A 27,218-nucleotide genomic window follows, 5' to 3' on the forward strand; every position below is an offset into this window, starting at 1 on the left:
ATTAGGGCAAACCACAGGCTGGACAGGGAGAGGGTCACCTGCTGAACATTGCTGCACCAGGTGTTGGTTTCTCCAAGGCCTTGGGGCAGTGGGTCCTAAGGCATTGGATATCTTCGTCTGGAGCTTTCGCTGTCAGTGGGGTCCTCGGGATTCCCTCTGCAGGCGTCGTTGTGGAGGGGTGGAGAAGTCAACCCAGGGTGGGCACTTGCTCGGAATCGCCTGGGGATCCTCTTTAGCTGGTTGGGTCATCTGGATACGGGCCGTGGGGTGCAAAGTGGTTAGGACTCGTGCATTTCGAGCGAGGTTGGAGTCCTTAGTTGTCATTTTCTTCTTGGACAGGGTCGCTGTCCACTGGAGCTCTTGGTCCTTTTGGGTGCAGGGCAGTCCTCTGGAGCTTGGCAGAGGCTGCTGGTCCCGCTGGATGCGTCGCTGTTTTTTTGCAGGTTCTTTGAAGCAGGAGACAGGCCAGTAGGGCTGGGGCCAAAGCAGTTGTCGTCTTCCTTCTTCTCTGCTGGGGGTTTCAGCTAAGAAGTCCTCCTTCTTGTCAGATCACAAGGAATCTGGTGAGCTGGGTTCAGGAAAGCCCTTAAGTACAAGATGTAAGGGCGTTACAGGGGTCAGAGGGCAGTAGCCAAGGGCTAATTTCCCGGAGGGTGGCTACATCCATCCATCCATCTATCCATCCCCTTTGGGGAGGGGGGACACAGACCTAACCCTATTGGTCCCTGCCCTCCAAACTAAGATGGATGATTCTGCAGGAGGGGGTCACTTCAGCTTTGGTCACCTCAGGGGTGGTCCCAGCTTAAGTGGTCACTCCTTGTTTTTCCTATGTTTCCCGCTGATTGCCGCCAAAAGTGAGGCTTTGTCCGGAAGGCAGGCATCTCCACTAGATGGAGTGCCCTGGGGTGGTGTAACAAGAGGCCTGAGCGATGTCGTTCCGGCTCTGGGTTGTTGGGTATGAGAATGGGTTCAATGTCGATTGTGGGCCCAACTGACGTCGGGAGCATCGACGTCTGACCCAATGTCGGGGAAGGTCACTGTGGCACGACCGGTGTTGGGACGGATCCGAGATTGGATCCGGAGGAGCCCTCCCGAGCTGTGGCCGAAGCCACTGACTTCAAACCCGAGGGGGCCCCCACCAACATACCTGTGCCTGAGGGCGCCGAAGGTGGGTCGGTCTGCCCAAAAATGAGATGCATCGCCTCCTAAAACTCTTTGAGCTGGGCAGGGGTGGCTCTGGCTCCCGAGAAGCGTAGAGCAGACCCAGATGAAGGCTCAGAGGACTGAGGCCTAGAGCTTCGATGCTCTTCACGCGCCGCATCATCCCAGTGATGGGGTGAAGTCGAAGAACGCTTGTCCTTCTTCGACTTTTTTCTTATGACCCGAATGTCCAGATGACTTTGAGGATGAAGAGAGGTAGTGACTCTGCGACCGGTATTGAGACCTTCCTATCGAACGAGACCGTGAGCACCGGGGAGCTGTGTGTCGGGCTGCCATTAGCTTTAGGAAACGCTTTCAGGTTCATGGCCTGACACTCTGAGCACGACTTTGGGTCGTGATCGCGCACCAGGCACCAAAAGACACACGAGATGCAGATCTGTCACCGACATCATTCAGTGACAGGAGTCGCAGGGCTTAAAACTAGTTTTGAGGGACACCCCTTGACGCATCCACGACCTCATCAAAAAGAATTTGACAACAATGTCGTCGTAGTGAAAAAGTGACTGAGGTAGCTCTTCTCCGGAACTGCGTGTAGGCTGCCGTAGAAAGAAAAGAACTGATGTCAGCGCGCAGGGTGGCGCCTATATATGACCCCGCCATCATCACGGCGACCACGATGCCAACTACACCTGCGGAGTTGACTGACACCACATGACGGAGCACAGATGTACTGCTTGAAGAAAAATCTCCGGATCCAGACTGACACTATGTAGCCCCTCGTGATTAAATGGAATTTAAGAGATTAGCTCGAACATTGATTTTTGCTGCGTGGTAAAACTGCCTTTGCTGCATATCTGAGTGTCAATTGATACTTCACGAAAAATGCATTTTATCTGAAAGCTTGAACATAGATTTCAATATATTTCCTGTGATGTTGCATATTTAAAATTCTCTTTGTGTTTTAACTTATAATTGTATTTTAGCCAAATGTTCTGTGATGTAATATTTATATGGCTCTTTAGCCGAAATAAAGTTATGACAGCTAATGAGACTGGGCACATAGGGAAGTACAAGATATCAGGCGATGACTCAACTTTCCTGAAAGAGCTTGAGCATCATGTCAGCTTTATTGCCAAATAGGTGGGAGTCAACGAATGGCATGTCAATCACAGAAGCCTGGATATCCCCCCCTAGAGCGCAGAGTACTGCAACTAGGTGTGGTGATGCAGCGCTGCCATAAAAACCATGGCTCTGCCTAGGGTAGAGGTATTCATCCCACACATGATGGTGAACTTTGCTGCATCATAATCATCCACAAGAGCTTGGCTAAGGATTTTGTGGCCCTACACTGGAAGCATGGGAAGCAGCTGTGCAATAGAGTCCCACAACACATGGAAGTAACGGCCCAAGGGCACGCATTTGGGTTGACTCTGGCAGGGGAGGCCATAACAACCAGGATCTCAAGAGAGAGGTGCTGGTAGAGGAAGAGTTGGCCCACTGGAATGGGACAATGGCATTGGGCGATAATGTGGTGGACAGAAGCCCCAGTAAAAGGTTTGGCCCAGGTCCTTCAGAGAACGTCAGTGAGGGCCTCACTGAAGGGGAGCAAGTGTTTAGCTGAATCCCCCACTGGGTGAAGCACCTCTGTCAAGGCGTTGGTTTTGACCTTGACTGCTGGCAGTTGTAGGTCAAGGACCTCTGCTACCCTGCGCATTACTGTGGCAAAGGAAGCAGCTTCCTCCGAAACCAGGTCCAGAGGAGAAAGCATGCCAAGGTCTGGGGAAGTGTCGAACCTACTGGTGTCACCCAGCTCCACGTATCAGTTTTTGACAGTATCGGGGTCCTTCTCCATAGGACGAAACCCTTCCTCCTCATTTGCCCCTTCAGGTAGAAAGGATCTATCTAGGGGTGAGAAGTACAGGGATTGGTAAGACCTGGACGGTACCAGACTAGACATTGAACAGCATCGAGACTAGGATGATTATTGTCGTTGAGCAACACTGATGGCGTCAGTTGGACAGGAGCCGTGGTGGAAGAAGGCACCTGTGGCAGCATTAGTCTGGATCCAGGGGCAGATCCAGGGGGGCAGGCTAGAGTACAACTGAGTGGCGATAACCCATTTGAGGCACCATGCAGCTCCCTGGGGCCAGAAGGTGCACCAGAAGGAGTCAGTGGCCGAAAGATGGTGTGCATGGTGTCGTAAAATTTGTTACGCTGGGAGGGCATCGCAATGGCTCCAGGTGTCTCGGGGTAGTGCAGAGCTGGTTCAGACGCCCACTCCGCAGGTCGAGTGTGTGAGCGGGGCTTAGAAGCATGACGCTTAGACGGTGAAGTCAAAGAACAGTTCAAATTCTTCTTGTGTTTTTTTAAACTTACTCAACTTGGAGGAACAGGTCTTGGAACACGGGGATAATCATCTGCAGAAAAGGCTCTGAGAACGCCCCCGATATCAGGACCACTGCTGAGTTTTCTTTTGCCCGGCCACCAAGAGTTTCTTCTACTGTTCGTGAATCGCCTTTGTGTACATCAACTTGCACTCAACACAGGCCTTGGGGTCGTGACCCAACCCCAGGCACCAGAGACAGACCAAAAGAGGATCAGACACAGACATCTGCCTGTGACCCTCTAGGTTTTCCAGGGGACATGTCCTTAGCACACTGGGAGCAATAGCTGAAAAATGGTAGAAAAAAAGTCAAAAACACTGGTCACAAAATTACACAGGTAGCTCTCTGGATCAAAAGGAACTGATGCCAACGCACTGGGATATGGGCACCGTGAAGTTGCTTCAAACGTGGATGATGCCAACGCAGAGTCAATTTATGCTGCCTACCAGCACGCAGTGGTATTGCTCAAGATTTTCTGCATCCTCTCTGATGCCTGGGAACATTCTAAAGAGAGGAATCTGCAGTTAGAAGTCTCTATCAGAATATCAAATGCTAATGAACTGCCAACAAGATTGATTGCACTGACACCTTTAGCAGAATCTGCACTTAATACCTTCCTTCGTGGTTCAATTGGGCAGCCTCCTTTCTACTGTACATATTACATTCATCCCATGATCTGGCCCCTCCTCTTCACCCTTACAGAAGTTCCATCTATTAATACCAAAAATAAAAGACTTCACTCTGTTCATCAAGATGTTAGTTTGCTGAAGGGCTTTACTTGCTCCTTAGTGCCGACACTGCTCCATTTCCTGTACCTCATTTTGAACATGGTGGAATAGCCTGCCGCCAACCATATTGACAGTCAACAGAAGACCACCAGTGGCGGGGGCAGGCATCCCACCATATTCTGACGCCTGACCGCCATTGATGGCGGTGAGGGCCGCCAGGTGCCATGTTGGCAGTCTGTGGTGGGGTGGATGCTGCTCAACCCAGACACCGCCACGCCTATAATGATGCAGTCATAGGCGTGGCGGTGTATGGAGGTGCGGCGATGCCAGCGGAGCAGCATCCTAGGAGCCCGTTCCCTCCTGAACAGAAGCAGCGCCATGGAACAGGTAAGTGCTGCCCAAGAGGGAAGGGGACGAGGGGTGTGTGGGTGTGTGTGTTCGGTTAGTGAGTGAGTGCAAGGGGGTGTGGGTGTGTGTTTGTGAAGGGGGAATGTGTGTCTGCATGTATGAATGCGTGTTTGTATGTCTGAATATGGGTGCATGTGTATGTGGGGGGTTAGGGGAGACCTGTATGGAGGTGGAGGGTGGGGGTTGGTGGGTGGGGATTGGGAGGGACTACAGGGTGATTGGGGAGGAGGGATGGGGAGTCAATTTCTGGGGTTTGGGGGTGGGGGTGCTGGCAGTTCTAGGGGCTTGGGGGGGTGAGTGGGGGTTGTGGAAAGGGGGGGGGGGGGGTGGCGTGTCACATACAGGCTTTCTGCCAGGGATCACCTGACAGGGTATCCCGCCAGGAAATCCCTAGTGGAAATGGGAAAATGATCCCACCGCCGCTCTGGCCTTCACTGCCGGGTCGAAAGTGCCTACCATTGGCCCGGCGGCCAAGTCTGGGCTGGCTGTGGGTAGTAGTGAACTGGCTGCTTTATAGCCAGTTCACTACTGTTTTCACTATATAGCGGTCTGAATCGCCATGCCGTAGGCAGTTATGACAGCCACCCCCGGCGGTGCGGTCATTACCGCCATGTTTGAAATGAAGGCCTTTGTCTTTCTCCTAAGAGTGTTATTTGGTTAGGCTTAGTCTAGTCTCTTTCTTTTGTTACCTGTTCTTCCCCTATTCTGCATTTCCTATGCAGGAGATAACTCCTACCTTCGTGGAACTGAACGGGTTCCTGGTCACTCTGAGCCTTGTCTCAGTCACTTTCTAAAAGTAGTAGTCTTACCTTTTCTGATGTGGCAGTCCTGCGTATGCTCTTTGTGGGAAGCTGGCTCCCAGCTCCACGTACTATATAAAAATGAGATATAGTGTGCACAGAGTCCAGCTGTTCCCCAGAGGCTAGACTAGATAATACTAATGCTCACTTTTGTGGTAGTGCGGTCTAGCAGTTAGGCTTATCAGAGGGTAGTGCAAAGCATTTGTTGTACACACACAGTCAATAAATGAGGCACGCACTCAATGACTAACTCCAGGCCAATGTATTTGTATTGGGCAGAGGGCAGACCTGGGGTTTTTAGGTGAGCACCGGGGGGCCACAGGTCAGCACCAAACACAAACCCTCTGTGGCACAGGCGCAGCTGGGTGAAGGTTGCAAACACAGAGTCGGGCTCTCAATGCTTTTCAATAGGTGGACCCCAAGGTTCACAAAGATGCTACAGGCTTGGTTCAGAGAGTCGGTTCTGGGAAACCACAGGCTGGACAAGGAGGAGGGCTGCCTGATGAACGTTGCTGGACCAGGGGAGCGATTCCCCAAGGCTAGGGGGCTGTGAGTAAAGGGGTACCTTTAGGTGTCGGGAACCTTCGTCGGTTTCTCTCGCTGTTGGGGGGTGGGGGGGGGGGGGGGGGGGGTGGGGAGGTCCTCTGGATTTAAGTTGCAGTTGTCGTCGTGTTGGCCAAGAGGGGACAACCCAGGGTGGACACAAGGTCAGAATCGCCTGGGGACCTGCTCTGGACCGGTGGCCACCTGGACACGGGCTGTGGGCGTCGGGTGCAGAGTGGGCAGGACTTGCGGAACTGGGGCAGTTCTGGAGTCCTTTCGGAGGGTGTCTTCTGGACAGGGACGCTGTCCTCTGGAGTTCTTGGTCCTCTGATGGGCAGGCAGCCCTCTGGTCATTTGGAGTGGTCACTGGTCCTGTAGGATGAGTCACCTTTTTGTAGCAGGAGTCTTAAAGTTGCTGACAGGCCGGTAAGGCTGGGACTAAATCAGTTGTCATCTGGAGTCTTCACTGCTGGGGGGTCGGCTTAGCAGTCCTTCTTTCTTCTTGAGTTCACCAGGAATATGGTGTGTTAGGTTGAGGGGTGCCCTTAAATCCTACATTTAGGGGCGCTGCAGGGGTCAGAGGGCAGTGGCCAATGGCTACTGTCCCTGAGGGTGGCTACACCCTTCCTGTGCCCACTACCTTTGGGGAGGGAGGTACACTCCTAACCCTATTGGTCCCTATCCTCCCCACCAAGATGGAGGATTCTGCAGGGAGGGGATCACTTCAGCTTCGGACACCTTAGGGGTGGTCCTAGCTGGAGTGGTCACTCCTACCTGTTTTAACACATTTTCCCACTGGACTTGTGTAGGAAAGTACCATCTTGCCTGGCATGTTACCCCCATTTTTACTTGTGTGTCTGTTTGTTTTTGCCTGTGTCACTGGGATCCTGCTAGCCAGGACCCAGTGCTCATAGTTTGTGGCCTATAGGTGTTCCCTGTGTGGTGCCTAACTGTATCACTGAGGCTCTGCTAACCAGAACCTCAGTGTCTATGCTCTCTCTGCTTTTAAAATTGTCACAGCAGGCTAGTGACTATTTTCACCAATTCTGATTGGCACACTGGAACACCCTTATAATTCCCTAGTATATGGTACCTAGGTACCCAGGGTATTGGGGTTCCAGGAGATCCCTATGGGCTGCAGCATTTCTTTTGCCACCCATAGGGAGCTCAGACAATTCTTACACAGGACTGCCACTGTAGCCTGAGTGAAATAACACCCACATTATTTCACAGCCATTTTACACTGCACTTAAGTACCTTATAAGTCACCTATATGTCTAACCCTCACTTGGTGAAGGTTAGGTGCAAAGTTACTAAGTGTGAGGGCACCCTGGCACTAGCCAAGGTGCCCCCACATTGTTCAGGGCAATTTCCCCGGACTTTGTGAGTGCAGGGACAACATTACACGTGTGCACTACATATAGGTCAATACCTATATGTTGCTTCACAATGGTAACCCCAAACATGGCCATGTAACATGTCTAAGATCATGGAATTGACCCCCCAAGTCAAATCTGGTATTGGGGTGTCAACCTCATGCATCCCCGGGTCTCCAGCATGAACCCTGGGTACTGCCAAACTAGCTCTCTGGGTTTTCTCTGCAGCTACCGCTGCTGCCAACCCTCAGACAGGTTTCTGCCCCCCTGGGGCCTGGGCAGCTCAGTCCCAGGAAGGCAGAACAAAGGATTTCCTCTGAGAGAGGGTGTTACACCCTCTCCCTTTGGAAATAGGTGTTAAGGGCCTGAGAGGAGTTGCCTCCCCTGGCCTCTGGAAATGCTTTGAAGGGCACAGATGGTGCCCTCCTTACATAAACCAGTCCACACCGGTTCAGGGATCCCCCAGCCCCTGCTCTGGCGTGAAACTGGACAAAGGAAAGGGGAGTGTCTACTCCCCTGTCCATCACTACCCCAGGGGTGGTGCCCAGAGCTCCTCCAGTGTGTTCCAGACCTCTGCCATCTTGAATGTAGAGGTGTGAGGGCACAATGGAGACCTCTGAGTGGTCAGTGACAGCAGGTGACGTCAGAGACCCCTCCTGATAGGCTCTTACCTGGTTAGGTAGCCAATCCTCCTCTGAGGGATATTTAGGGTCTCTCCTGTGGGTTTCTCTTCAGATAACGAATGCAAGAGCTTACCAGAGTTCCTCTGCACTTCTCTCTTCGACGTCTGACAAGGATCGACCCCTGACTGCTCCAGGACGCCTGCAAAACCGCAACAAAGTAGCAAGAAGACTACCAGCAACATTGTAGCACCTAATCCTGATGGCTTTCTCGACTGTTTCCTGGTGGTGCATGCTCTGAGGACTGTCTGCCTTCACCCTGCACTGGAGGCCAAGAAGAAATCTCTTGTGGGTCGACGGAATCTTCCCCCTGCTACCGCAGGCACCAAACTTCTGCATCACCGGTCCTCTGGGTCCCCTCTCATCTTGACGAGCGTGGTCCCTGGAACACAGGGGCTGGATCCAAGTGACCCTGACAGTCTGATGGTCCTTCTGTCCAAATTTGGTGGAGGTAAGTCCTTGCCTCCCCACGCCAGACAGTAATCCTGTGTACTGCATAATCTGCAGCTGCTAGGGCTTCTGTGCACTTTTGCAAGGATTCCTTTGTGCACAGCACAGCCCAGGTCCCCAGCGCTCCATTGCTCAACTCGCTGAGTTGACCACCGACTTCGTGGGACCCTCTTTTGTTGTGTTGAGACGACCGCTGTGCTAAGATTTCTTGAATGCCTGTTCAAGTGCTTCTGCGGGTGCTGCCTGCTTCTGCGTGGGCTCTCTCTGTTGCTGAGCGCACCCTCTGTCTCCTCCTCCAAGGGGCGACCTCCTGGTCCTTCCTGGGCCCTGGCAGCACCCATAATCTTTAACCGCGACTATTGCAGCTAGCAAGGCTTGTTTGCGGTCTTTCTCTGCATCCTCCAGCATGCCGTGGGACATCTTCTGACCAAAGGAGAACTTCCTGGCACCTTCCGTTGTTGCATAATCTTCGGCTTCTTCCACCCGGAGGCAGCCCTTTTGCACCTTCATCCGGGGTTTAGTGGGCTTCTGCCCCCCCTGGACACTTGCGTGACTCTTGGACTTGGTCCCCTTCCTTTACAGGTCTTCAGCTCCAGGAATCCGTCTTCAGTGCCTTGGAGTCAGTTGTTGCCTTTGCAGAATCCCCTATCTCGACTTTACTGTCTTTCTGGGGTAGTAGGGTAACTTTAATCCTACTTTTCAGGGTATTGGGTATCGTGGACACCCTTAGTGTTTTCTTACACTCCCAGCGACCCTCTACACACTACACTAGGCCGGGGATCCATTCGTGGTTCGCATTCCACTTTTGCAGTATATGGTTTGTGTTGCCCCTAGGCCTATGGTCTCCTATTGCATTCTATTGTGTTCTACAGTGTTTGCACTACTTTTCTAAGTGTTTTACTAACCTGATTTTGGGTTGTGTGTATATTTTGTGTATTCTACTTAACCTCTAAGGGAGTATATCCTCTGAGATACTTTTGGCATATTGTCACTAAAATAAAGTACCTTTATTTTTAGTAACTCTGAGTATTGTGTTTCTTAAGATATAGGTGGTCATTCTGACCCTGGCGGTCTTTGACCGCCAGGGCGGAGGACCGCGGGAGCACCGCCGACAGGCCGGCGGTGCTCCAATGGGGATTCCGACTGCGGCGGTAAAGCCGCGGTCGGACCGGCACCACTGGCGGGGTCCCGCCAGTGTACCGCGGCCCCATTGAATCCTCCGCGGCGGCGCAGCTTGCTGCACCGCCGCGGGGATTCCGACCCCCCCTACCGCCATCCAGATCCCGGCGGTCGGACCGCCGAGATCCGGATGGCGGTAGGGGGGGTCGCGGGGCCCCTGGGGGCCCCTGCAGTGCCCATGCCACTGGCATGGGCATTGCAGGGGCCCCCGTAAGAGGGCCCCTACAAGTATTTCACTGTCTGCTGCGCAGACAGTGAAATACGCGACGGGTGCAACTGCACCCGTCGCACAGCTTCCACTCCGCCGGCTCGATTCCGAGCCGGCTTCCTCGTGGAAGCCTCTTTCCCGCTGGGCTGGCTGGCGGTCTGAAGGCGACCGCCCGCCAGCCCAGCGGGAAAGTCAGAATTACCGCCGCGGTCTTTCGACCGCGGAACGGTAACCTGACGGCGGGACTTTGGCGGGCGGCCTCCGCCGCCCGCCAAGGTCAGAATGAGGGCCATAGTGCTATATGATATTAGTGGTATAGTAGGAGCTGTGCATGTCTACTAGTGCAGCCTAAGCTGCTCTGCTATAGCTACCTCTATCAGCCTAAGCTGTTAGAACACTAGTAATCTACTAATAAGGGATAACTGGATCTGGCACAAGGTGTAAGTACCATCAGGTACACACTATAAGCCGGGACAGCCTCCTACAACTTGCCGCCAAAAGTAAGGCTTTGCCTAGCTGGAGTACCCTGGGGCACTATAACAGGAGACCTAAACCTCCAAGTGTTACAGTTCCTGCAGCGGGGAGGTGTGAAGCACTTCCACCAAGAGCAGACTTTGTTTCTGGCCACACAGAGCACAAAGGCTCCCACCCCATGAGGTCAGAAATTTGTCTGTTAGTGGCAGGCTGGCACAGACTGGTCAGCACTACACTAAAGGGTTGGGTAAAATACAGGGGGCTTCTCTAAGATGCCCTCTGGGTGCATTTTACAATAAATCTAACAGTGGCATCAGTGGTGGTTTATTGTGCTGAGACGTTTGATCCCAAACTTTCAGGCATCAGTGAAGACATAATGGAGCTGTGGAGTTTGTAATGACAAGCTCCCAGCCAATGTACGTAATATGGCCAACCGGCAATTAGACACTGTAGGGGTATATTGCTCAGGCAGCTATGCCCTCACCTGTGGAATAATGCACCCTGCATTAGGGCTGTAAGGCCTGCTGGAGGAGTGACTTACCTATCCCACAGGCAGTGTTTTGTGGGCATGGCACCCTGGAAGGGGTGCCATGTCGACTTTTACCTTTTTCTCCGAACCAACACACACAATCTGCAATGCAGGGTGCATGTGTTTGGTGAGGGGACCCTTAGGGTGGCACAGTGCATGCTTCAACCCTCGGGGACCATCCCTGGTCACAGAGCCCTTGGTACCACTGGTGCCTTTTACAAGGGACCTAGCTGTATGCCAGGGGTGTGCCAATTGTGGAAACAATGGTACAGTTTAGGAAAAGAACACTGGTGCTGGGGCCTGATTAGGGGGATCCCAGCACACACTCAGTCAAGTTAGCATCAATACCGAAGGGAAGGGGAGGCTAACCATGCTAAAAGGGGCATTTTCCTACAGTACTCAAAAAGCACGCTGTGGGAATCATTTGCTGTCCCTGAGATTCTCTAATCAACAGGTGTGGCCTACCAACAAGCCCTGTGAGAGCACTGGGCACAGGGCATGGAAGAGGTAGCAGGCAGGCCAGCATATCACAGTCCCTGTAACAAGGTGGCAGTCCTTCTCGCAGCCCAACCAAGCAGGTAGTTCCAATAGGTGGTCCATTCAGGCAGCACCCCAGTGCCCTGGAGGAACAGAGTCAGAGATCAGCTAGCAGCAAGGCATCAAGCCGAAAAGCAATCCAAATGAGTCCTTTATGCCACCCAGCAGCAGGCAGCCGGACAACAACTGAAGAGCAGTCCAGATAAGTCCACCGCGCAATCCAGCAGTCCTTCTAACAGAGGTTCAGCCCCAGTTCCATATGTGCTCCACAAATCATGGTGACAAGAGCCCCTGTGCTTATACTCCAGATGCCTAGCTTCTAGAAGACGGGAGAAGGTTCCAGCCAGATCTGACCAGTTCCAAGAATTTCCCTTCTCCCCTACACTGGCTCCAAGCATCAGTAGGTGGTAAACAAGCCCTTTGTGTGAGGGCAAGATACAGTCTATTCAAGTGTAAAGTGTGAACAACCCTCCCTTTCTCCCAGCCCAGGAAGACCATCAGTATGTAGATGAATGCAGATGTAACCCTGTCACACCTAACCCTCCCTGATGGATGGCTGTCTGAAGAGTATGCACAAAGTGGAGCTGTCTCTCTGCCCCAGACATGGATTGGAGTCAGGCTGCAAAGCACCAGAATTATGAACACAGAGAAATGCCCACTGCCTAAAAGTGAAATATCTAAATTAGGAATGTAATATCCATCTACACCAGTAAGCAGGATTTCTCACTACCATTCCAAACATTACAAACATGCCCACGGTGCTCCTCAGAGATCGAAATGATCACTTATACTTGTAAGAGGGAATTCCCAATGCAAACCTATGAGAGCAGTAGCACTCACAGCAGTGAAAAACTAAATAAGCTGTTTGTTACTACTAGGACATGTGACATATAACAATATCTGTCCTACGTTTTACATACACAGCATCCTGCCCTTAGGGCTATCTAGGGCCTACTTTAGGGGAGACCTAGGTGTAGTAAAATAGGAGTTCAGGCCCTGGCAAGTAGTATGACTTGCCAAGTCAATGTGGCACTGCAGTGGCAGGTGTGAGACAAGTTTGAAAGGCTATTTCTGTGAGTGGCGCTATCAGCGCTGCAGGCCCACTAGTAGCATTTAATTTACAAGCCATGGGTATATGGTATACCACTTTACACTGGATGTACAGGTAAATTAAATAAGCCAAAGAGGTGTGTAAGTAAATGCCTCCTTGGCATGGTTACCCCTAACTTTTTGCCTTTGCTGATGCTAAGTTTTGATTGAAAGTGTGCTGGGACCCTGCTAACCAGGCCCCAGCACGAGTGTTCTTTCCCTAAACTCTACCTTTGCTCCCACAATTGGCACAACCCCGGCACTCAGATAAGTTCCTTGTAACTGGTACCCCTGGTACCAAGAACCTCGTGAAGGCTATCCTGATTGAGGACTTTGGATTCTCAACTGAGGAGTACAGGATTAGGTTCGGGGGGCTCAAAAATCCTTGAACCAGACCTGGGTTGATTTTGTTGACTTCTCAGTCAAAACACTAGATGGTAGGATTAATGGCAGTGGTGTAAATTATTATGATGGGCTGTATGACTTGTTTATGAAAGAACATCTTTTAAGTTGTTTCAATGATAAACTGCATCAGCATCTGGTAGACCTAGGTCCAATTTCTCCCCAAGAATTGGGAAAGAAAGCAGACTATTGGGTCAAGACAAGGGTGACCAAAACTTCCACGGGGGGTGACCAAAAGAAAGGGGTCACAAAGCCTCCCAAGGGGAAGAGTGTTGAGACATCCAAGGGAAAAAGTAAAGAGTCTTCTACAGGGCCCCAAAAACCTGCTCAGGAAGGTGGGTCCAAAGCCTCTTCACAATCCTCATTTGGGTATAAGGGTAAAAACTTTGATCCCAAAAAGGCCTGGTGTCGCATCTGTACTTGCCATGGACACCAAACTGGAGACAAGGCCTGTCCCAAGAAAGGTTCCACAACAAATAGTACTCCAGTTAGCACTGGAATAGCCAGTCTAAAGGTGGGATCAACAGTGTTCCCAGAGCAAATCAGGGTTCAGACTGAAGCTATATTAGTCTCAGAGGGGTGGGTGGACCTAGACACACTTGCTGCCTGGCCACCTAATTTGCAAAAATACAGGAAGCAGCTCTTAATCAATGGGACTAGAGTAGAAGCCCTTAGGGATACAGGTTCCAGTGTCACCATGGTGACAGACAAGCTGGTTTCCCCAGGACAATACCTGACTGGACAAACATAGCCAGTCACCAATGCTGACAATCAGACTAAAGTACATCCCATAGCTATGGTAATTTAAGAATGGGGAGGGGTCACTGGCCTGAAACAGGTGGTAGTCTCTTCTGCTATACCAGTAGAATGCCTGCTTGGTAATGATCTGGAGTCCTCAGCATGGGCTGAGGTAGAACTCAAAACACATGCAGCCATGCTGGGTATACCTGAACTGATGTATGTCAAGACAAGGGCACAGTGCAGGGCTCAGGGTGAAAAAGAAGTGTTGGAGTCTGGAATAATGTCCCAACCTTCCAAGAGAAAAGGAAAGAAGACTGGGGAACCAGCTTCAACACAGCACAAGAAACATAACTTCTCTTCCCAGGAAGAAGTTCTATTCTCTGAGGGAACTGAGTTCATGGAGCTAGAACCTTACCAGGTTGAGCTCTTGGGCCCAGGGGGATCCTCAAGGGAACAGCTGTGTAAGAGGCAAGACATGTGTCCCTCTCTTGAAGGCCTACGACAGCAAGCAGCTGAGCAAGAAAAAGGAAATGTCAGTGGAACACACGGGGTCTTCTGGGAAGATGGACTCCTTTACACTGAGGCAAGAGATCCCAAACATGGTGCCACTAGGAGAGTGGTAGTGCCTCAGGAGTTTAGGGAGTTCATTCTGACCTTAGCCCATGACATTCCCCTTGCTGGGCATGGGGACTAACCAAGACATGGGAGAGGTTAGTCAACCATTACTATTAGCCCAATATGTCACAGAAGGTAAAGGAGTTTTGCACCTCCTGTGTCACCTGTCAAGCCAGTGGTAAGACAGGTGGCCATCCAAAGGCCCCCGTCATTCCACATCCAGTGGTGGGGGTCCTCTTTGAAAGAGTGGGAGTGGATATAGTGGGTCCACTTGAACCTCCCACAGCTTCAGGGAATCAGTATATCCTAGTAGTAGTGGATCATGCTACTTGGTATCCTGAGGCAATTCCCCTTAGGTCCACTACTGCCCCTGCAGTAGCCAAGGCACTCATTGGTATTTTTACCAGAGTGGGATTTCCTAAGGAGGTGGTTTCTGACAGAGGTACCAACTTCATGTCAGCTTACCTGAAACACATGTGGAATGAGTGTGGGGTGACTTATAAATTCACCACACCATACCAACCACAAACCAATGGCCTTGTTGAGAGACTTAACAAGACATTGAAGGGCATGATCATGGGGCTCCCTGAAAAACTCAAAAGGAGATGGGATGTCCTCCTGCCATGTCTGCTTTCCGCCTACAGAGAGGTGCCTCAGAAGGGAGTAGGGTTTTCCTCCTTTGAACTTCTGCTAGGCCATCCTGTTGGGGACCACTAGCTCTTGTAAAAGAAGGCTGGGAGAGACCTCTCCAAGAGCCTAAACAAGATGTGGTGGACTATGTACCAGGCCTACGTTCAAGGATGGCAGAGTACATGGAAAAGGCAAGCAAAAACCTTGAGGCCAGCCAACAGCCCCAGAAGATGTTGTATGAACAAAAAGGCTGCTATGGGTGAGTTTCAGCCAGGGCAGAAAGTCTGGGTTCTGGAGTCTGTGGCACCCAGGGCCCTTCAGGACAAATGGAGTGGCCCTTACACAGTGCTAGAAAAGAAGAGTTAGGTCACCTACCTGGTGGACCTAGGCACTAGCAGGACCCCCAAGAGGGTGATCCATGTTAATCGCCTCAAACTCTTTCATGATAGGGCAGATGTAAACATGTTGATGGTTACAGACAAGGACCAGGAAGCAGAGAGTGAACCTCTCCCTGATCTCCTCTCCACTGACCCTAAGGAGTGCACAGTAGATGGAGTAATATATTCAGACACCCTCTCTGGCCAACAGCAGGCTGACTGCAGGCAAGTCCTCCAGCAGTTTGCTGAGCTCTTTTCTCTAACCCCTGGTCAGACATACCTGTGTACCCATGATGTGGACACAGGAGACAGCATGCCTGTCAAAAACAAAATATTTAGAAAGTCTGACCAAGTTAAAGAAAGCATCAAAGTGGAAGTCCACAAGATGCTGGAGTTGGGAGTTATTGAGCATTCTGACAGTTCCTGGGATAGCCCAGTGGTCTTGGTCCCCAAACCTCACACAAAAGACGGCAAGAGAGGGATGAGGTTTTGTGTGGACTGCAGAGGGCTTAACTCTGTCACCAAGACGCATGCTCACCCCAATCCAAGGGCAGATGAGCTAATAGACAAATTGGGTGCTGCCAAATACTTAAGTACCTTTGACAACAGCAGGGTACTGGCAAATAAGAATGGCACCAGGAGCAAAAGAGAAAACAGCATTCTCTACACCTGATGGGCACTATCAGTTTACTGTGATGCCCTTTGGCTTTAAGAATGCCCCTGCCACCTTCCAAAGGTTGGTGAATCAAGTCCTTGCTGACTTGGAGTCCTTTAGTGCAGCTTATTATTGATGATATCGCTGTCTTTAGCTCCAACTGGCAGGATCACCTGGTCCACCTGAAGAAGGTTTTGCAGGCCTTGCAAGGAGCAGGCCTCTCTATCAAGGAGTCTAAATGTCAGATAGGGCAGGGTACTGTGATTTACTTGGGTCACCTTGTAGGTGGAGGCCAAGTTCAGCCACTCAATCCCAAGACCCAGACTATTCTGGACTGGGTAGCTCCAAAAACCCAGACTCAAGTCAGGGCATTCCTTGGTTTGACTGGGTACTATAGGAGGTTTTTGAAGGTTTAGGGATCAATAGTGACACCCCTCACAGAACCTACCTCCAAGAAAATGCCCAAGAAAGTGAACTGGACCATGGACTGTCAAAAGGCCTTTGACACCCTGAAGCAAGCAATGTGTACAGCACCAGTTTTGAAAGCTCCAGATTACTCTAAGCAGTTCACTGTGCAGAGAGATGCCTCTGAACCTAGGATAGGAGCAGTCCTGTCCCAAACAAATGACGATGGCCTTGACCAGCCTGTTGCGTTTATTAGCAGGAGATTACTCCCCAGGGAGTAGCGTTGGAGTGCCATTGAGAGGGAGGCCTTTGCTGTGGTCTGGTCCCTGAAGAAGTTGAGATCATACCTTGTTGGTACTCACTTCATAGTTCAAACTGACCACAGACCTCTCATATGGCTAATGCAAATGAATGGAGAAAACCCTAAACTGTTGAGGTGGTCCATATCCCTACAGGGTATAGACTTTGGAGTGGAACACAGACCTGGGACTGCCCATGCCAACGCTGATGGCTTTTCCAGGTTCTTCCACTTAGAAAATGAAGACTCTCTTGGGAAAGGTTAGTCTCAGCCTCTTTCATTTGAGGGTAGAGGGGTTGGGGGGGCGGGATAGTTTTGTAAGGAAACGCCTCCTTGGCATGGTTACCCCCTGACTTTTTGCCTTTGCTGATGCTAAGTTTTGATTGAAAGTTTGCTGGGACCGTGCTAACCAGGCCCCAGCACCAGTATTCTTTCTCTAAACTGTACCTTTGCTTCCACAATTGGCACAGCCCTGGCACTCAGATAAGTCCCCTGTAACTGGTACCCCTGGTACCAAGGGCCCTGATGCCAGGGAAGGTCTCTAAAGGCTGCAGCATGTCTTATGCCACCCTGGGGACCCCTCACTCAGCACCTGCGACTACCTCACAGCTTGTGTGTGCTGGTGGGGAGAAAAAGACTAGGTCGACATGGCACTCCCCTCAGATTGCCATGCCAACCTCCCACTGCCTATGGCATAGGTAAGGCACCCCTCTAGCAGGCCTTACAGCCCTAAGGCAGGGTGCACTATACTATAGGTGAGGGCATAGGTGCATGAGCACTATGCCCCTACAGTGTCTTAAGCAAAACCTTGGACATTGTACGTGCAGGGTAGCCATAAGAGTATATGGTCTGGGAGTTTGTCAAACATGAACTCCACAGTTCCATAATGGCTACACTGAAATCTGAGAAATTTGGAATCAAACTTCTCAGATCAATAAATGCACACTGATGCCAGTGTACAATTTATTGTAACATGCACCCAGAGGGCATCTCAGAGATGCCCCCTGAATACCAATCCGACTTCTAGTGTGGGGCTGACAAGTTTCTGCCAGACTGTCACAACCAGACGAGTTGCTGGCCACATGGGGAAGGGTGCCTTTGTCACTCTGTGGCCAGGAACAAAGCCTGCACTGGGTGTAGGTGCTTCTCACCTCCCCCTGCAGGAACAGTAACAACTGGCGGTGAGCCTCAAAGGCTCCCCCTCTTTGTTACAGAACCTGGGGAGGGGGGCATATCCTTAATCCTATTGGGGGAATCCTCCAAAACTAAGATGGAGGATTTCTAAAGGCAGGGGTCACCTCAGCTCAGGGCACCTTAGGGGCAGTCCTGACTGGTGGGTGATGACTCCTTGTTTTTCTAATTATCTCCTCCAGACTTGCCGCCAAAAGTGGGGGCAGTGGCAGGAGGGGCGGGCATCTCCACTAGCTGGGATGTCCTGGGGTGCTGTGACAAAAGGCATGAGCCTTTGAGGCTCACCGCCAGGTGTTACAGTTCCTGCAGGGGGAGGTGAGAAGCACCTCCTCCCAATACAGGCTTTGTTCCAGGCCACAGAGTGACAAAGGCACTCACCCCATGTGGCCAGAAACTCGTGGTCAGCCTAGCACTAGGAGTCAGACTGGTATTCAGGGGGCATCTCTAAGATGCCCTCTGGGTGTATATTACAATAAATCCCCCTCTGGCATCAGTGGGCATTTATTGTGCTGAGAAGTTTGATACCAAACTTCCCAGATTTCAGTGTAGCCAGGTCGTGGTCGCGCTTGAGGCACCACAGACAAATGCGATGAGGATCCGTCACCGACATCGTCCGATGGCAGTTCTCACAAGGCTTGAACCCGGACTTCAGGGACATCCTTGACGCACCAAATTCGCACAGAAAAAACTCAACGAAACTATCGAATTCGGCCAAAAATTTGCCAGGGTAGGTCTTCTCCGGATCAGCGTGTGGCATGGAAATAAAAACACTGACGTCACTGCGTGAGGGCGGCGTCTATGTACTACTTACGACGTCATCACAGCGACCACGACGCCTACGGAGTCGACCAACACCACCTACTGACACGCAAGGGTATTGCTCAAAGAAAAATCTCCGGATCGGGTCGGACGCCTGGGGGAAAATTCTAAGGTAAGGAATCTGCAACTAGAAGTCGATATCAAATATACCAGGTTTTAGAGAAGACATGCACTTTAGCACTGATTAGCAGTGGTAAAGTGCCCAGAGTCTTAAAGCCAACAAAAAGAGGGTCAGAAAAATAGAAGGAGAAAGAAAAAAAGTATGGGGATAAACCCTGCAGAAAGGGCCATTTCCAACAGAGGGTGTCTTAGCCATAATGAAAAACTCAGGAGTCTGACAGGTAAATGACTCAATTGTCTCCCTCCGTCAGCTTGTCAAAGAGGAAAAATCATCCCTGCCATAGAACTTGGGGTGGAGGTAGTACTCTCACAAGCAATAAAATGTCCAAGGGAGTTGAAAAATAATACATACAAGGTCTTCTCTGACTGTAGAAGTTTCTTCAGAACAAAGATCTAGAGGGTTCCCTTTTAACTTGGCATGTAGTAGAAAATCTGAGCTACTACTACTGTGTTTAACATATACGATCTGATGTCAGTAATAATTCAAGCACATTAATCTGTGATATGGACACTGGTGGAAAACCTCATGTTTTAATAAGAGGAAACAAATAAACGAGGAGTTTATATAAGTGTAATATAAAAGTGTATAAATAAATAACAGTGTTCAGTTTTAAATAAGCAGCAACAATTTATATATTGTTACTTTTCTAACAGGAAATGCTCACAACCCATACCTCAAAGTGCACGGAGTTGCCATGTAGACATGCAGTCACAGGGGTGATAGGTGAATACACTGGTTTATAACTGCTACGACAACCTTCATCCTCCGTTTTAATCCTGGGGGGAGTAGTAAACAATGCTATATCTGTGGCAGAGCTATCCGCACGAGTCGGAGTAGCATACGGAGATGCTGTTGGTGTTGAGGTTTCAGAGTATGCGGGATCCAACAAATGATATAATCTCCGTTTTTTCAAAGGTGTTACATCTGCAAATCAAACAGAAACAATGGTCAGAAGATAATTTCTAGTTTTAAAGGTTTTTAAATATTACATGATTTCAGACATGGTATTTACATTTGACCAAATTGTCTTCTTTCTAAAGTGGTAAAGGCTCAAATCGGTAAAAAAAAAGGCTAGAGGAGAGACCCTCAGAAAAGATTGCAGAAAAGAACTGAAATCCAAGTGCTATCAAAACAAGAGCCAGCCTTGCATAAAATTCAAGGGCTGATGGGCACATAATCCTGCAGATTCCTGACCTTATCAATACTCCTCTCAGACTTCAGACATGCCAGAAAATTTTTTTTTCCCTGCAATGACTCTCCAGCAACACCATATGATGCCTCGTGGCTCTAGTCACAACTCTGCTTCTGGATGTGATGTTGAAGTAGAGTACTGCCCTTAATTCCGGTTCCTCCACTCTTCATCAATGCAGACCAAGGACCCCACCTGCGAAATTTGCAGCGATTGACAGTGACTAGGTTAAAGGTCTCCTCCAAGGGCTTTAGGCAAACCCCACACTATGGACTGCAACTTTTGTGCATCCACGTCTTCAAAGATCAACAGGGAGTGGGAGTGTAGGAAAATGCCTCTCGTGGCATGATGACCCCCTAAGTTCTTGCCTTTTGTTGATGCTAGTTGTGATTGAAAGTGTGCTGGGACCGTGCTAACCAGGCCCCAGCACCAGTGTTCTTTCCCTAAACTGTACCTTTGTCTCCACAATTGGCACAGCCCTGGCACACAGATAAGTCCTTTGTAAGTGGTACCACTGGCACCAATGGCCCTGTGACCAGGGAGCGTCTCTAAGGGCTGAAGCATGTCTTATGCCACACTGGGGACCCCTCACTCAAGACAAGCAAACTGCCTCACAGCTTGTGTGGGCTGTTGGGGAGAAAATGACTAAGTAGACATGGCACTCCCCTCAGAGTGCCATGCCCACAACCACAGCCTGTGGCATATGTAAGTCACCCCTCTAGAAGGCCTTACAGCCCTAAGGCAGGGTGCACTATACCACAGGTGAAGGCAAAGTTGCATGAGCACTATGTCCCTACAGTGTCTAAGCCAAATCTTAGACATTCAATGTGCAGGGTAGCCATAAAGAGAATATGGTCCGGGAGTTTGTCAAACACGAACTCCACAGTTCCATAATGGCTACACTGAATACTGGGAAGTTTGGTATCAAACTTCTCAGCACAATAAATCCACACTGATGCCAGTGTGGGATTTATTGAAAAATGCACACAGAGGGAATCTTAGAGATGTCCCCTGAATACCAGTCCAAATGCTAGTGTTAGGCTTTTCAGTTCCTGCCAGCCTGCCACATCCAGACGGGTTTCAAGCCCCATGGGGTGAGTGCCTTTGTCACTCTGTGGCCAGGAACAAAGCCTGTACTGGGTGGAGGTGCTTTGTACCTCCCCCTGCAGGAACTGTAACACCTGGGCACTCCAGGTAGTGGAGATGCCCACCCCTATGGACACAGCCCCCACTTTTGGCGGCATGGCTGGTGGAGATAATGAGAAAAACAAGGAGGAGTCACCCACCATCAGGACAGCCCCTAAGGTGTCCTGAGCTGAGGTGACCCATGCCTTATGAAATCCTCCATCTTGTTTTGAAGGATTCCCCCAATAGTATTAGTGATGTGCCCCTCTCCCACAGGGAGGAGGCACAAAGAGGGTGTAGCCACCCTCCAGGACAGTAGCCATTGGCTACTGCCCCCCCAGACCTAAATACACCCCTAAATTGAGTATTTAGGGGCGCCCCTGAACACAGGAAATCAGATTCCTGCAACCTGAAGAAAGAAGAAGGACTGCTGACCTGAAAGCCCTGCAGAGATGACGGAGAAAACAACTGACTTGGCCCCAGCCCTACCGGCCTGTCTCCAGACTCAAAGAACCTGCACAGCGACACATCCAGCGGAACCAGGGAACTCTGAGGACTCAGAGGACTGACCTGAACCTGAAGGACCAAGAAACTCCAGAGGACAGCGGCTCTGTCCAAAACTACAACCAAGAAACCATCTTTAAAGAAGACTCCAGCCTCACTCCTGAAGCGTGAGTCTTCACTCTCTGCACTCCGCCCCCGGCCTGTGTCCAGAGAAACCAACACCGCAGAGAGGACCCCCAGGCAACTCTAACGACGTGGACACCCTGAGTCGACCTCCCTGCACCCCCACAGTGACGCCTGCAGAGAGGATCCAGTGGCTTCCACTGACCGCAACTGCCCGGTAACAAAGGAACACGACACCTGGACAAAGCACTGCACCCCAGCCCCCAGGACCGAGAGGAACCAACCATCAGTGCAGGAGTGACCAGCAGGCGGCCCTCATTCCAGTTCAGTCGGGGGGCTGGCCCGAGAAGCCCCCCTGTGCCCTGCCTGCATCGCCAGAGTGACCCCTGGGTCCTTCCATTGATTTCTACCTGAAACCAGTCGCCTTGTTCACACACTGCAACTGACCACTGTGCCGCTGAGGGTGTATTTTGTGTGCCTGTCTGGGACCCCCCAGTGCTCTACAAAACCCCCCTGGGTCTGCTCCCCGAGAACGCAGGTACTTACCTGCTAGCAGACTAGGACCGGAGCACCCCTGTTCTCCATAGACACCTATGCTATTTTGGCCCTGCTTTGACCTCTGCATCTGACCGGCCCTGTGTTGCTGGTGCTGGGTATTTGGGGTTGACTTGAACCCCCAACGGTGGCCTGGCTATGCCCAGGAGACTGAACTTGTAAGTGCTTTACTTACCTGAGAAACTATTACTTACCTCCCCCAGGAGCTGTTGATTTTTGCAGTGTCCACTTTTAAAATAGCTTATTGCCATTTTTGCCAAAACTGTGTGCATAACTGTTTTAATTCAAAGTTTCATACTTACCAGTGTGAAGTACCTTACAATTTATGTACTTACCTAAATTCTGAATCTTGTGGTTCTAAAATAAATTAGGAAAATAATATTTTTCTATATAAAAACCTATTGGCCTGGAGTTAAGTCTTTAAGTGTGTGTTTTCATTTATTGCCTGTGAGTATACAACAAATGCTTAACATTGCCCTCTGGTAAGCCTTCCGCTCGACCACACTACCACAAAATAGAGCATTAGTATTATCTAATGTTTCCACTATCAACCTCTAAGGGCAACCCTTGGACTCTGTGCACACTATCTCACTTTGAGATAGTATATACAGAGCCAACTTCCTACAGGGAGGCCAAGTTATTTTTGTCTAAGACCTGCTAGGAGACCCTCAAGAGTTCTCCCTTACCAAAAAGTAAATTACCTTTCAGAGAACGTTGTCTTAAGATATCTTAAGAGATCTTCTCATTAAAAGAAAATAAACACAAAACATGCCACAGAAAAGGGAAGTTTTCTTTCTTAAAGAAGAGTCCCCTTTCCTAGGCCTCTTTGTTTCAATTCTATCAACAAAGATTATGCAATAAACAAAGGAAGGAAGACATGTGGTAGGTCAGCAACCAGGTAATCGGACTGGGAACAGGAGCCCTCACAAACCCAAATGGGTGTCATGCTGCAATGCTCAACAGGCACCCACAAGGGGGCTCTTTATCGGCGATCTTTTGTTCCAATGCCGTATATGAAGTGTGGGTGTAGGGCCGCTCGTGTAGATTGGTGTAGTAAAGTGTATTTGCATGACAAGGCGTGTGTTAAAATACACTAAGTAGTCCTAAAAAAAATCTTTAATCAGTGAGTCTACTTATCTAATTAAACACATGGTGGCTATCAGCAGAGGCAATTATTTCTGACAGCTCCAAGGGTCAACATGTTTCTTGCCATAGGTTAAGAGAATGATAATCAGTCTGCAATTCTTCAGAACCAATGAACTCTAATCTACACAGTGGTTGGAATCTGGAGTCATACCAAGGATTATCCAATCACAAAGTAACCTTAATGTGGTGTAACTAGACACCTTCATATAGTATTTCCTAAAATGGAGAGCTGACCCATTTGGGTAGAATTTCTGACTCCTTTAATGAGAACACAGTTAACACAAATTTAGCGTGAGTGTCGTAGTGAAGGCAGCACAGTACGACCTACCCAATCTCTGTTGCCTCAAGGCAGCAGAGGTTGGGTAGGTTATCCGATTGGGTAGGTCGTCCTGTGAGGTCATAGGAACACCCCAGAAAACTCAACACCCCATAGGCGCACGTATGTTGGACCTACAAGCGCTCCTGGTCCCCCTTCTTTGGGAATTAAGGCTCTTTGTTTCAGTGCCATTTGCTGATGCCGGACTCTTCCTCGACACTAGACAAACCCTCGGTGTCTAAGTAGAGAAGTCTGAAGTTAAATTTCCTGGTATTTCAGCTGCCCCCTGCACAGGACAAGGCCATGTGGATGGCAATAAACAATCTTCGCAGAATGGTCTGCAACTCTCTGGGTTACTCCCATATGAGGATGGGGGGGGGGGGGGGGGGGAGGATTTCAGTTCTTGTGGACGTGCGACTCCATCAGGTCCTACTCACACACCTCGCAATGTCACACCTTTTCTTTGGTCCCCAAGGTGAAGTCAAAACCAACTAAGACAGAGGCTTCCATTTATACAAGGCCTTCCTCGCACCAACAGAAAAGTCAGTGGTGGTGCCATCTACAAAGTCAGCTCCGACATCAGACACAGAGCCAATCAGGGTAAATATTATCCATGTGGAAAAGGAGAATGTCAGGGCTAATTTCAATGAGGAATGATTATTTGAATACCTTCCTAAGTACAAAAAGTTTGCTTGGAGGAAAAGCAATAAGATGCCTTATCTATGGAAGGACAACAGACACACAATGACTCAAAAGCTGATCATCTTCTACCTCCTTATGATATTCATGCTGGCATTTATTTGGACTTACAAAATGACAACAACCTAGCTCTGCCAAACCCACACCCTTCCCCTCCTGTCCTACCCACCACACCATCCAGACTGTGCTGACCAACTCAAGCCTTGATCCTGGAGATGGAAGACCTTGCCTTGTAGGGAAAAGTGGCCATAAAAGGGGTGCTTCTGGAAGAGTTTCAGGATTCTACTCTTTACTTCTTGTCCCCCTACAAGGACAGAGACCTGAAGCCTATTGCGAGACTCCACATTTTTAACCTGTTCATATGGAAGGACATGTTTATGATCCTGTCCCTGAGCCAGGTAATGGTGGCATTGAATTTGGCAGATTGGTTTGTGCCTCTGGACTTCCAGTACACCAACTTCCATGAGCTGATGCTTCCTGTCCATAGGCTCTATTGAGCTTCACGGTCGTTCCTAAAGCTAACAATGTGCGGTCCTTCCACTTGATTTACAACAGCACCATGCATCTTTGCAACGGTACTTGCAGTCATGGCAGTTTCGCAGGGGAGATTGAGAACTCACATAATTTGGTACTCGGATGACTTGCTGGTGAATGCAGTCACCAAAACTGGTTATTGAACATCTCCATTGCACAACGATTCTCCTCCATGACCTGGGCTTTACATTGCATTCACGCACACTCATACACCTGCCCTGCCACAACTGCAGAGATCCTAATCTTACAAGTCTAGCCCCTATTAAGCCTCAAGGCCTAATGAAACCTGTGCCTCCTGCCACATGACAAATACTAGCCATCCAGTGGTGTCTGAGAAGGCCCTGGCTGTAACACCAAAGAAGTTTCTAGGCTGAGTTGCAACTTTTCAAATCGTTGCATGGTGCGAGGCTTCAGGCCCGCAACAGAGCACAGCCTGCACATAAATGTGCGTGTGCGGCAGGCATTCCTCATTATGCTAAAGGCAATATTCCCTTCCATCTCAGAGAAAAACATCTAGATTATGTTAGACAAGACCACAACCATCTTTCCTTTTGGCAGCGCACCAAACAGGATTTGTCAATTATAGGCTGGATGCTCTGTATTGCCTCTCACTGGAAGGACACAATTAGGAGCTACACCACAAAGTGAAATGGGAAAGCATCTTTTTGGGGTTTCCATTCGTTGCCCTCTTTCAAGTGGCTCAAACCAGGAAGACATTTGGGTACTGTGCCATATGCTTCTCTCTGAATGGTTCTCCTAGCATGCCTTTAGGTATGACTGGACTCAGGGCTGCATGCTATAGGAAACTGGCCTGGTGTGTGGTGAGCACCTATGCTGTTATAGCCTTATACCAGGTCCATGTATTCCCCATTAGTGAGGTGTAGACAGTGCCTAGGAAGCCAGGGCTCTAGAGGTAGCTGTGGCTGAGCAGCCAAAACCTATCTAGCAGACATGCAAAGCTTATGCAATACCACAGCAGTCACACAGCACTTATACACATGAAAGAACCACACAGTATTACAAGAATAAAGATACTTTATTATAGTAACACAAATACTAAAATACTGAACAGGCAATACTCCACTAGGAGGTGAGTAAACACACTAGTATATACACATTAGAAGTCAGTTATTAGCATAGATAGCAGTAGGAAATTGTAAACCAATAGTAAATAGTGATAGCCTTGGGGGGAGGGGTGGAGAGACCAAATCATATACTAAGTAAGTGGAATGTGAAAGGCAGTCCCTCACCCAAGGAAAAGGAATCTGTAGAGGGGAGCTGGAGGAACTAGGAACCTCAAAACTTAATTATCAGGGAGTCTCCCAGCGACCAGGAGAGAAGAGTTAAGTACCTGGTTTTTCCCCAAACCCACATGAGAAATTTGAAAAAGGACTGTGCAAGACCCAGACAAGACTAGAAGAAGCAAAGGGTGAATCCTGACAGAAGAGAACCTGCAAAGAGAGGGGACCAAGTCCAGTTCGAGTTGAAGTGTCCTGCTGTGGCATGGGCTGCTACCCACCATTCTGTAGACGCAGGACCAGGTCGACGGTAGAGACCGAGTCAGCTGCGGAGCGCCGGAGGAGACGTGTTCCAGAAGTGATGCAGGCGATGTCCCACAACAGAAAAAGAGTTGCAGCTAGTCAATGGTGTTGGAAAACCACCAACAAGCATTGGCAAACGCAAGAGTAAGTGAAGAAGGTTTTACAAGGCTGAAGAGGACCAGCAAGGCCCAGGGAAATCAATCCAAGGAGGGGAGTCTGAGGTGACCCTCAGCAGCTGGGAGAGTCACAAGAGGAGGAGGCAGCCCCCACAGCCGACCCACAGGCAGCAGACACAGGAGTCGCAGTGAGGCCCACTCAGCACATTTAGAGAGGAGTCCCACGTCGCTGGAGCAGCAGGCAGGAGACTGCGCCCTGCAGGGAAGAGTGCTGGAGGCCGAGGCTACACGGAGGCTAAAGATCCCTTGGAGTAGGAACAAACAAGCCTTGGTAGCTGCAAGAGTCGCAGTGCACAGGGGGACTGACCTGCTAGGAGAGGCAAGGGCTTACCGTCTCCCAAGTTGGATAGCTGGTAGACAGGACGAATGGGACCACTCAAGACCATCAACTGTGATGCATGATCCACGCAGCTCCAGAGGAGAAAAGATCCACGCAGCCAGTCGTTGTTGCAGTTGGTGCCTGCGGATGCAGGGGAGTGACTCCTTCACTCCAAAGGAGATTCCTTCTTA

The 27,218-nt window shown here is 49.9% G+C and overlaps 1 protein-coding gene across 5 annotated transcripts in view; it reads right to left on the minus strand.

The window, feature by feature from the left end:
* KMT2E (lysine methyltransferase 2E (inactive)) overlaps window positions 1-27,218 on the minus strand; it is a 1,466,695-nt gene that overhangs the window by 184,658 nt on the left and 1,254,819 nt on the right. For all 5 annotated transcript variants that reach the window (XR_011202375.1, XM_069229869.1, XM_069229870.1 and 2 more), the window contains one exon: window positions 19,474-19,724. Coding sequence is in view for 4 of the 5 variants with exons in the window: in XM_069229869.1 (XP_069085970.1) it covers window positions 19,474-19,724 (251 nt within the window). In the remaining variant the exon portion in view is untranslated. The remainder of the gene's footprint in view (window positions 1-19,473; window positions 19,725-27,218) is intronic.

This window comes from Pleurodeles waltl, chromosome 4_1 (genome assembly GCF_031143425.1).
Source record: "Pleurodeles waltl isolate 20211129_DDA chromosome 4_1, aPleWal1.hap1.20221129, whole genome shotgun sequence".
Classification (NCBI taxonomy): Eukaryota; Metazoa; Chordata; class Amphibia; order Caudata; family Salamandridae; genus Pleurodeles; species Pleurodeles waltl.